The sequence below is a fragment of the Marmota marmota genome, unplaced genomic scaffold, assembly GCF_001458135.2.
Source record: "Marmota marmota marmota unplaced genomic scaffold, marMar, whole genome shotgun sequence".
NCBI lineage: Eukaryota > Metazoa > Chordata > Mammalia > Rodentia > Sciuridae > Marmota > Marmota marmota.
This window is the reverse complement of record NW_026000082.1, coordinates 906,229-918,273: the sequence shown is the minus strand read 5'-3', so window position 1 is coordinate 918,273 and position 12,045 is coordinate 906,229. Positions and strand designations below refer to the sequence as shown.

General features: G+C 40.2%; 1 protein-coding gene and 1 long non-coding RNA gene across 8 annotated transcripts in view; one reads left to right on the top strand and one right to left on the bottom strand.

The window, feature by feature from the left end:
- Pde4b (phosphodiesterase 4B) overlaps positions 1-3,637 on the top strand; it is a 523,657-nt gene extending 520,020 nt beyond the window's left edge. For all 7 annotated transcript variants that reach the window (XM_048815208.1, XM_048815207.1, XM_048815209.1 and 4 more), the window contains one exon: positions 2,741-3,637. In XM_048815208.1, the coding sequence (XP_048671165.1) occupies positions 2,741-3,109 (369 nt within the window). In that variant the 3' untranslated portion in view covers positions 3,110-3,637. The remainder of the gene's footprint in view (positions 1-2,740) is intronic.
- A 1,101-nt stretch (positions 3,638-4,738) lies between these two features.
- LOC125620355 overlaps positions 4,739-12,045 on the bottom strand; it is a 69,039-nt gene continuing 61,732 nt past the window's right edge. Inside the window, exon 3 of the long non-coding RNA XR_007351959.1 lies at positions 4,739-5,578. This is a non-coding gene — a long non-coding RNA (uncharacterized LOC125620355). The remainder of the gene's footprint in view (positions 5,579-12,045) is intronic.

The following is a 12,045-nucleotide window of genomic DNA, read 5'->3' as shown; positions in this document are numbered from 1 at the left end:
CCTCTCTCTCTACATATGAAATGATGAAATGACAGCCACACCGTTAGTTTCATTGTGCTCATGACTCATGAGCCTTCTCCATTACACTCAATTTCACAGGGTAGGAATTAAGTGGTCATCAGAAACCATCAATATTTGGACTGTGCATACCCAAACCATTTAGATAGTCATCTATGACTTTAGCAAATCTGGCTAATCCTTGACTACTGCTGTCTCTTCATCCCATTTCTCCAGAATTCTTATAGCTCTATCTTCAACTCCTCACTCTTGTGTCCAGTTCTCTGCTGTGGCTCTTTCCCCATTATCAAATGCATTGCCACCGTCATCAGAGGGCATCAAAGCCCTGTCTGTGTCCCCTTTCCACTTTGTAACTGTGCCTTTAGGAATATTCTAGCATTTTCCAGTTGTGTCCAAACTTACAAATTCTGTGTTCTGAGAATGGGAAATAATACTTTGAGGGTGTGTGTTTGCAGAAATACCCCAGATGCTAATAGTTGTGGAATATGTATACTATAAAGTATCTGTATTCCTACAATAGCTTCAAGACCTGCTGAAATGCTATTTTTTTTCAGGACAACAAATGGGTTGAACCAGGTGCTATGATTCAAAATGGGTTTATGGGATATCCAAGGTGTTTATCACAAAAAAATTGGGACTGATTTTTGTTAGCATCTAACCTCTTTCCCCACTACCTGTAAGCCCCATATTTGTATATACTTATAGTATCCGTATGTAGTTTCTTTGCAGTTAGTATTTTGTTGCTTCTTAGAGAAATCCAACTAAATTAGTTTAGAATCTGTAAAAGTGATCTAAATGCTATAAAGATTCAAGATATAATTAAATTAATCTGGGCCAAATCAAATAACCGAGAGCTTTAACTGGAACAAGATAAAATAAAAATTAATTTACATTTTTCTTACTAACAGTGATGGTTTATATTTATATGATGTTGTGGTCCCATATATTATCCTACGTGAATCCCCAAGCAACCATGCAAGGCAGATAAAGCAGGTGTTTCCCCAGTGTCCAGTGAAACAGCTGTTCTCTTCTTAGTCACCCGGTTGCCCTCCACCCAAGCTTTTTCACTCTCCATCACTGGACAGGCCTCCCTGATGCCATGACATCACCCCTCAACCCACCCCCAACCTGCTCTGGTGTTTCCCACAGATGGCCTCTGTTGAACTTTATCTGATTCATCTGGCAGTAAAGAGCTCATGGAATTTGTGTGCTCTTGGAATTTGTGGGTTCTTTCATCCCATGAGCTAGGAAATAAGCAACTAGCCCCTACCTTTTAAAAATGTCCTAAGCATTTCTTAGCAGCAGCAAAAGCAAATGAGGAAAGGAAATGACAGCACTGTGTTCAGCTCACTCAGTTTTCTCCATTGCCTTGAGCTGATTTCTGGTCCCTGGAAAACACCTTGAAAATAGTCTCAAATCCATTAAATATGCATAAAGAAGTAGAAGGGGGGAGAGATGAAGTGTGGGCAGAAGAGAAGTATCTGACTCATCCACAGTCAAGTTGTCATAACCAATGTCAATCAGAGATGCCCCAACTTTGGTGTGAATCTTGTTTTTGAAGGCTAAGAAAGAACCAGATATTTGAAAGAGTCACATATGATCAAATGTTATGTATATTGTAACAACTTGAATATGTCGAATGACTGGACAAATACCAGAATATTAATAAAGGAAAGTTTCCAGTGGAGTGGAAAGATAGCTATGTAATGTCCCCTGGGGGCCCTTGCTCATCTCCCCCTGAATCCCAAGCCAGTATCTCTCTAGCTCCCAAGACCATGACAGGGGAATTCCATTCCCTCATCCAACTACTGTCTATTCTCTCTCTCTACCTGCCCCCACCCCCACGTTTCCTGTTTGTCTGACAATGTAGAGGTCGACATGAGGCCACATGGCTAGCTCCTGCAGGATGCATAGCCCCTACACAAACCACAACAAAACCATAAGCCTTGGATTTATTCACAGGAACACCAGCAAAAGGAACTGCTTGATTGTTTTTATTTTCCTTCTTTCTTCTGATGGAAATGACTATGTGTCCTATGTATCCAAAACAATGGCAGGCATCTCCACAGAGGGGATCTTTGTTTGTTCGGGGCTTGAGTTATTTTCAAGCTTTTTTTTTTTTTTAATCAAACTCCTCTACAAGTCAGAAGCATCCCCCAGAACTTGAGAAATTCCAGAGCAGACAGATGCCAGCTCCTGTTGTTTTGGCACAACAGCATATTTTGAAGTTTCAGGGAAAGAATGTTGAGTCAGAACACTCTAGACCTGGGGCTGCCTTCTTCAGAGAATGACTCACAGAGTCCAAGTAGTGACACAGTCATTCCCAACACTAGTGTTTCAGCCAGTCTTCTTACCTGGCACATGTAAAAGGAAAAGCAGTGTGATATTGTGAGAGCACAGCCTTTGGAATCAGACAGAGCTGAGACTCAGTTCCAGCTCTATCACTTACTAGTTATGTGACCTCTACAAGATCTTTAATTTCCTGAGTTTCTTCTTTTGCAAATGGCAGACTACAATACTTACTTTGCAAAATGAAAAGAGATACTGCATATATTGCATCCAGGGTAGGACCTACCATAGAGAAAGTACTCTGATAAAGCAATAGGTATTACTGACCTCTCTGAGGTTGGAATGGCTCTCTCTTAGCATGGGAACCAAGACTGCTTGTTTGATTTTCAAGGGTCCTTTGCAATGACAGATGTATAATCTTGTTTTTCTCCAGGTTGGTTTCATTGACTACATTGTCCATCCACTGTGGGAGACCTGGGCAGATCTGGTACAACCCGACGCTCAGGACATTCTGGACACGTTAGAAGACAACAGGAACTGGTATCAGAGCATGATACCCCAGAGTCCCTCCCCACCACTGGACGAAAGAAACAGAGACTGCCAGGGTCTGATGGAGAAGTTTCAGTTTGAACTGACCCTTGAAGAGGAGGATTCTGAAGGACCTGAAAAGGAGGGAGAGGGCCACAACTATTTCAGCAGCACAAAGACACTTTGTGTCATCGATCCAGAAAACAGGGATTCACTGGGAGAGACTGATGATGTAGAAATTGTGACAGAAGACAAGTCCCCGATTGACACATAATCTCCCTGCTCATGTGGAGACGAACATTCCACCCTTGAGAAGCATGCCAGCTGTATGGTAGGGCCAGCCCATCACCAGGGCAAGGCCTGCACAGGACAAAGGTCACCTGGCCTTTGTAGTTACTTGAGTTTGGAGCCAGAATGCAAGGCCATGAAGCAAATAGCAGCTCAGGAATCCCGTGGTTGACTTGCCTGGCCTGCAGGCTTGGTGGAGAGCTGAAGTTTTATGGTAGTGGAGGCCAGTATCCCATCGAGACTCAATGGCTTGAAAAATGGAAGACACAAAACTGAGAGATTTCTCTGCACTAAGTTTCGGGACCTGTCCCGACAAGTGACTGAACTCACTGATTAATAACTTCATTTCTAAATCTGCTCACCTGTCCCCTTGTCTGCCAACCTGTGTGCCTTTTTTGTAAAACATTTTCATGTCTTTAAAATGCCTGTTGAATACCTAGAGTTTAGTACCAACTTCTCCACAGATAAGTGTTCAGAGCTGACTTATACTTTTTTTTGACTCTTTCTGGGGGGGGGGGAGGAAAGAAAATAGTCTTCCTTCTTTCTTGGGCAATATCTTTCGCTTTACTACAGTTAACTTTTGCAAACAGACAGGAAGGACACAGCTCTAACCACATTCTACTTCCTTCCCCTGTTGTCCAGTCTAGCTCCACAGTGGTCCTGGTAACCCAGCTCTGTTTGCCTGCTTCTAACAGTAGTTTTTCTCTAGGGTCTCACTATTTTGCTCTAAGCAGAATAACATTGAACAAAATAGGGGATGAGAGGGGGATAGCTGTATTGTTCACCATGTCAGCCTGTATAGCACTCAACTTAATAAGGCAGTGTGCCCCTTGTGTCCTGAAGCCTCTGTGCCTCTGTGGGTTGCACAGCCCCATCCTGTTCTCTGCCTACCCCCTTCACTCCATTATGCTAGTCACTCCATTATGCTGTTCACCATTTAACGCTGCCATCTTCCTCTTGCACTGCCTTCTGCGCTAACACCTCCATTCCTGTTTATAACCGTGTATTTATTACTTCATGTATATACTGTAATATTTTGTAAGTTATTAATTTATATATCTAACATTGCCTGCCAACGGTGGTGTTAAATTTGTGTAGAAAACTCTGCCTAAGAGTTATGACTTTTTCTTGTTATGTTTTGTATTGTGTATTCTATAACCCAAACATTGCTTAAGAGAGACACAGGCCCCTCTGCACAGAGCACAGGGATGGGCCTTTTGCTAAGAGGGCCTGCCCTCTCCCTGTCTGCGTTCCTAATACTGCACAGCCCCTTTATGAACAGGTTTTGCAAACAGGATTCTCATATTCGATACTAAAAGGTTTATACTGAGCTTTTATTTTGTATGGTTTGATAGGGGTAGGGGGTGATGGGACATTGTTTTTACCCATGTTCTATCCAAGTCTGTGTACGCATGAGTTGGGTTATAACCGGTTTCTACTATAATTGTGGCTTCGGTTCAAAAAGCAACACTACATTTGCTCACAGATGATTCTTCTAAGTATTCCCAAACTACTGACTTTGAAGAGCTAGCCTCCTGCCTGCCACTAAGCAAGAATGTCATGTTCCAATTCATTCTGAAAGAAAATGATAAAACAATGTGAATTTTTATAATAAAATGTGAACTGATGTAGTAAATTATGCGAATGTGAAGCTTCTTCTGATAACACTTGTTAGGCCTCTTCCTGGTGTCAGTTTCAGTTTGTAAAATATGTTTCATGCTTCGGTTCAGCATTGTGACTCAATAGTTTAAAAAAATGGCACAAATGTGCATGACCAATGGGTTTGTATGTCTATAAACACTGCATTGTTTCAGGTGGACATTTTACTGTTTTCAAGTTTCTCACAATGTATGTTATAATATTATTATTATTATTATTATTATATATTGTGCTCAAATGCATTCCTAAGAAACTTTTATATGAGGTGAATAAACAAAAGCATGATTAGATTAGACTGTAGGCCCGATTATTTTGTGGTTAGTTCTGATGTATTAAAGCAGATCTTGTTTCCCTCTCTTTTCTCCAACTGTAACCCACAAAGAAAGTCAAACACTTTACTTGATCAACATCAAACTGGGGTTCTAGAATCTATTACCAAAGAATCCCACCTCTTAGCAACTGTTCATTCAGCTCAGAGGTGCAGGCAGGGAGGTGGTGAAGAAAAGCACACACACACAAAAAAAACACTTTGTTCATCTTGAACCAGCTTTGAGAATGTGATGTGTTGATACATAGAGGACATCCTCCACTTGGCTGGGTGCTTCAGAAAAGTGAATCAGAAGCATAGCACATTAGCTTAGTGTAGTCAGAGAGACTCACTGATTCCCTCCACACAGGACAAATTTGAGGTCCAGAGTCATCTTAAACCACAATCCACAGAGCTGGGATGGACTTTCATGGTCTTCTCAATGATCCAAGGACTATCTTGCTAGTTGTATGGTTAAGTTTTTTCTTTCTGGAAAGAACGAGCATAAGCAAAGCACATTTAAATGTTTCGTTGAGATCTTAAAAGTCAGCATTTTAAAAATTTATACAGAGGTGTGTGTGTGTGTGTGTGTGTGTGTGTGTGTGTATGTTTTGGGGGTAATTTGCAAAAAAGAATCAGTGGGTCACACACTGTAATCCCAGCAATTTGGAAAGCTGAGGCAGGAAGAGCAAAAGTTCAAGGCTAGCCTGGGCAACTTAGGGAGACCCTGTCACAAAATAAAATTTAAAAAAGTTCTAAAGGTTATAGCTCAGTGGTCGAGTACTCCTGAATAAATCCCTAGAACTGGGAAAAAACAAACAACAACAACAACAAAAAAAAAAAAACACAAGAATTGGCAATGGTTCTTACTATAAGTGGTAAGTAGAAGTAGTCTATAAACAAGTAGGAGGGTGTGCTCTGATAGAACTGCACTTAATAAGCTGAAATTACTGAATTTCTTTGCAAAGACAAGGGAAGAGAAGCCAGTGCTGCAGAGCCAGCATCCCCAGGACTTTCCACCACCCTTGACTTCTGATGATACCTCACCATTGTGGAGCTTCCACTGATTTAGTGACCAAAGTAGGTTGCTTATAAGTGCTACAGGCATGATTTTTTAATATGCCTATAGCTATAAATATTTGCAAGTCTTTTTTTTTTTCTATTGAGAAGGGGGTCCTTAACCCTTGCTACAAATGAGGATCACATGGAAAATATTTTTTTTTTTTAAATACTGATGTTTGGGCACCATTCTCCTCCCAGATTTGTGATTGAAGTGATCTTGGTGGAGCCCAAAGCATCAGATTGTTTAAATTTTTCCCAGGTCATTCCATTGTGTGATTGGAGTAGAGAATCACAGTTTCAGAACCAAACCATGCTTGGAGCTATGGCTTTCACTCATGTGTCTTTAGACATTCATTTTGCACTTATCATGGCCTGCATGGCATAGTCAAGAAATTTTTGATGGTAATTTTGGTTATGTTCTAGTTTTCTCTTTCCAATGGACTTTTCACTTAACTTCCAGGTACGATGGGACTAAACGATGTTACTAGTTTCTTACCTGGGAATCTCATAGGGTTTTGTTGTTGTTGTGATGGTGGTTATGGTGGTATATGTGTGAGTGTAGTGCAGGGAATGAACCCAGGGCCTTGTGCACACTCGGCAAGCAATTCTACCACTGAGTTACATCCCCAGCATTATCCTACATGGAAATCTTAAGAAGAGTCAGGCCAGGACTTGGGAATCCAACTGGTCACAAGCCAACTGTAACCTGTGAGGGCAGGGACCATGCTGGGTGCTTTCTCCCCTCTCTACACTTCTAGCATCATACCTCATGGAGAGTTAATGCTCAAACATTAGTACCTGGCCTATGGTATGCATTAACAAATGTTAGCTGTATATAACTAGAGGTAGCATGTTTTCTACCTTGTAGTTTCATTTACCATTTTTCATATGACTTTCATTCACAGTTCTGGTCAACTTATCCTGGGTTTGCTCAAATAACAGTGTTTCCTTAGGTTCGATGTCCCAGAACCAAGCACTGTATTTCCTTCATGGTAGGGCACAGTGTAACTCTTACCCTTATTTGTTCTGGGCACTGTTCCAAAGCCCAAGCTTGTATTCATTTGGGGGATGTCAATGATTCACCTGGATGATTCATAAGGGGCTTATAGACAAACAAAACCTTCCAGGTCTTTTCACATGAACCACTCCTAAACTGAATCTTCTCAATTCTTTTACTTACGCAATTGAATTTCTGAACCTTAATGCACAGTTTATACTTTCCTACTTCATTTCATCTGAAAAACCAGTAGAATACAGGAAAGAATTTTCAATTGGGGTATCAGATTGACCTATTTGTAAATTCCAGCTACATACACCTTTGTGACCTTAGAGAACACACTTATTTGATCTTCAGTTTTCCTTTCTGTAAAAATGAAGAATGATACCTACCATCAAAAGTTTATTTAGGAAGACTGAGATCACTTCCATGCAAAGAGTCTGACACATTCCAGGCATTGAATAAATGAGATTTATTAGTATTATTAATGCCCTACTATGATGGTTAAATGAGATAACACTTACATGGAAAAAAATTTTCATATTATTGGATGCTATTGTTTGGGGCCTAAAATATTATTTAGAATTCTGATTCTGATAATTCATTGACTCCAACGCTCCCTCAACATCTGTAATCTCATCTTTGATAATAATATATTTTATATTTTCATTAACATTGTAAGTACAAATGGTAATCAGGATGGTACATGGAATGGAGGAGTGATGAGTCACCTGCAAACTTTCAGATCAGCATTCTCCTCCTCAATCCTAACTGACTGAGAAGAGAGATGACAGCATGACTTAACCATTAGAGAACCAATGCCAGCTACTTCTTTCTTGAATAGAGCCTACTAAACATATATTAATAATCTGTTCTAGGATTTTTCCATACAATTGATGCTATGTTTGGCCAACTGCAGTGCCAGACTCTTTCTAGAAAATGGAAAATTCTCCCAGAATTATGGCCTATTTTGTTTTCTCTCTAATTTCTCAAATAACACCAATTATGAGCCCAAAACACATTGTCAATTCCTTTCAATGGCCTGGGAAATCACATGCTTAGAGACATAAAACCACTTAAAGGGCAGAAGTACCCCTTCTGCACTTTGCTTTACCTGAGTCCAGCAGGAGAGCATGGTACTTGTGCATGCTGAGGTAAGTGTGCATCTCCCCTTCACTGAGGAAGACAGTCCTCCATCAGGCTTATAGTTTCAGGAGGGGTGCTCATGGAGCAGTGAAGGAGGACAGGGGAGCCTCTACTAACTCATTTTGGTGCTTCAGCACATACAGTTAAGTAAATCAGTAAACGTATACTGAGTCTGAAGGGGTAAGAAAGGGTGTTAATTCTTTTCTGCCCATCATACAAGATCACAGCCCAAAGCCCTATAACAAATGACAGATTAAGAGAAAGAGCTTAACAAGTTTATTTGACCATTGTTTTATGTAACATGGAGGCTTCAGATTTGAGATCCAAAGATCCAGGGTGACTATCCATTTTTATGCTTATGTTTGATGGAGCAGGGGCAGCTAAATAGAAATATAATTGGACAAAAAAATATGATTTAGTCTATTTGGATTCTTCATGGCCATTCCTCTGCAGCATTCCTTTCTTGTGGGTATGGAAAGAACCCTTTCTAGGAGGAAGATTTTATGGTCTACAATCAAACATGATAGACCAGAGATTTTGTTATGGACAACTCTGACCCAAAAAGGTGGAGGAAAGTTAGAGTAACACTTTTAAGCTTTATGCTGGCTTGGGCGTAAAGGGGTCTGGTTTCTATGAACCACCTTGGGGAAGATGAATTCTAGTTTCTACAGCCTGCCTTGGAGAATGAGAGGTGAGAGATGGAGGGTGTGTGTTTGTGTGTATGTGTGTAGGGGAAGGTCAGAGAGGAAGTTTCCTTCTGCATCTGCTCCTGAGGCCTTCACTTTGGGGTATCATTTTCTAAGCCCTAACCATCTCCCAACATTTTCTAAGCACTATCTTAAGACATATGCCTGTGCCTTACATATTGGAGGATGTAGAAAAACAGATGCACAGATAAAAAATTCAGTATCATTTTAAGAAGTGCTAAACTAGAGGTAGACATAAAGAACATAATGCCTAACTTGTCTGGTGGGAGGTAATCAGGAGTATTTCTCATTAGGAGTCAAAGTTGAGTCTTTTTTTTTTTTTTGGCCCATCATAAAAGATCACAGCCCAAAGCCCTCTAACAAATGACAGATTAAGAGAAAGAGCTTAACAAGCCTAAATGAGAAGCAGTCAAAAGACCAAATGGATCTGGAAAGGAATGTCAAGAGGCCTGAATTCCAGGAGGAAGGAAGAGCAGTAAAAAAGTCGAGGACTTGAATTAGTATTTTTCAGTCCCATTCATAGATTCATTAATTTAAAAAAATTTTTGGGGGGTACAAACCATGAGCCAAGGGCTCTAGTAGACACTGGGGATATGGAGCAGAAGGATACAAACAGAGAAAAGCTTCCCTATCATTCAGTAAGGCTGCAGCCAAGGAACTGATGCAGGTTCTCCCAAGGATGGAAATAGAGTTACATGAAAGTAATCAAAAGAAATAACCAGTTACATTAAAGTAATGAAAAGAAACCAGTTTGTAAGGAAGGGGAATGGAAGCATTTTATGACAGTTACGTCAAGCCCTGTGGTGGGAGGCAGCAGAGCACCTAGGAGGAACTGAAAGAAGGTTGGTATGGCTTGAGGTGTGGAGTAGTAAGAAATGATGCCCACGAGGTGACATAGGCCAGAGCCCACAGGGCCTCGTGGGCCATTAGAAGAATTTGGCTCTTTAAACCCAATGGGAATCCACCAAAAATTTTAAGTAGGGAAGTAACATAATCTTACTTCCATTTCATCATCTTAATCATAGTGTGGGGACAAATCCTGAGAGGATGATAAAGAAAGTAGAAGATCAGCGATTAGGCTATCACATAGAGTGGCCAACACATGATGATATCAGACAGACCAGGGTGGGGCCGTGGGGATGAAGAGAAATGGCTGGATGGGGAGTTATTTAGATATTGCCTTTACAGACATTGTGATGGATTATGATAGAGAGGGAAAGACAGGAATAAACATTATATTTTGAGCTTCTGTGACGGGGCAGGTGGTAAAGTCATTCTGTGAAACAAGAAATAGTAGGGAAGTGCTAGTTGGCATGAATTGCAGTGCTGGATGTGTTGATTTGGAGCTGTCTTTGTGACATCCAAGCACATGGGAAGTAGATAACTGAATACAACAACCTAGAATGCATGAAGTCCACGCTGGGAATTATCATATAAAACATAGGTATCTCATGTTGCCGGGGAACATGGTAGGGAGTGTATCTATGAGAAAGTGGGTAGGGGAAAGGACACACCCATGTGGTACTCTGGTCTGCCTGCCTTTCCCCCACCCCACCCCTTCTCTCTCTTCTTTTTCTGGCACTGGGAATGGAACCCAGACATGCTCTGCTACTGAGCCACACCCTTAACCCTTTTTATTTCATTTTGAGACAGAGTTTCATTAAGTTGCTGAGGCTGTCCTCTAACATGCAATCTTCCTACATCAGCCTCGGAGTAGCTAGATTATAGGTGTGTGACATCATGCTTGGCTTAGTATTTCTTAGATGAATATAAAAGGATAAACTTGTAAAAGAGGTGGAATAAGAGAAGCTACAGAACCAGGACTTTACCAAGAGAACCTGCTAAAGAAGGCTAAAGAAAGAATATTTGAAGAAGGAAGTGATCCATAATATTAAGTCCTATTGAGAGATGAAGTTTTGTTTTTTTTTAAGGGAAGGGAAATTTCCATTTTATTTAGAAATGTGTATACCACTAGTGAATTTAGAGAGTATCTCCAGTGGGTTGATAGTCTAGTAGCTAGTTTTCAGTAAGTAAAGTTTAAAAAGGAGGTAAAGAAGAAAATGGAAGCAGTCAGAAAATATAAGTTTGCTATAAAGAGGAAGATTGAGAAAAGGATGAAAGGTAAAGGAGAATTTCCAAAGTATAGGTGGTACTTAAATATATTCTAATGAAATGAGAGTATCCTGAAAGTACAGGGGAGAGATGGGATCACTGACAACATCTTTCTAGTGAGGCAGAAGTGCTGGGGTTCAAAGCACTGATAGAAAAACCAGTCATAGAAAAAAAAAGTCACTTTCTCCAATATACTAGAAAAGGAGGGGCACATGTATAGTGGATTTATAGAGGGAAATTAAAGGTCTTCCTTTCTTCTGTTTCCTTTTAAACAAAGCATGTCTTCTCACCATTTCTTTTAACCAGAAAGAACACTTGATTAAAATCAAATTAAACACTTTCAGAGGATGGATGCTGAGAGACTGAAATTGTTGGAGAATAATGAGAAGGTTGAAACTGTAGAAAAGACAGCTCTACTTGGAGAAGGAAATGATAGCAAGACATTCTTATAGTGTGTAAAAGGAAAAGTAATTTGTTCTTAAGTATATTACAGGTGGGACCCAGGCTGAAGGAAGTTATGGGAATTAGACTCAGAAGTAAGAAAATCTAGATTTTTTTTTTTTACTGTTCTTGCCCCCAAGTGAAATAATTTTATTTAAGATGTGGTGAATCTCCAGATTCTAGAAGTGTTTGTTCAAGGAGACTTTTACTTCTTGGGGCAAATATGAAGGGAGAAACTCAAGCATGAAACGGAAGGCTAGATGTTGTGAGTTTCTTTTTCTTCAGACGCTTTTCTACCATTTTTATCATAAAGAACATATGTTTGGGGCTGGGGTTGTGGCTCAGAGGTAGCATATTGCCTTGCACGTATGAGGCACTGGGTTTGATTCTCAGCACCGCATATAAATAAATAAAATAAAGGTCTATCAACTATTTGTGTGTGTGTGTGTGTATATATATATATATATATATATATATATATATATATATAT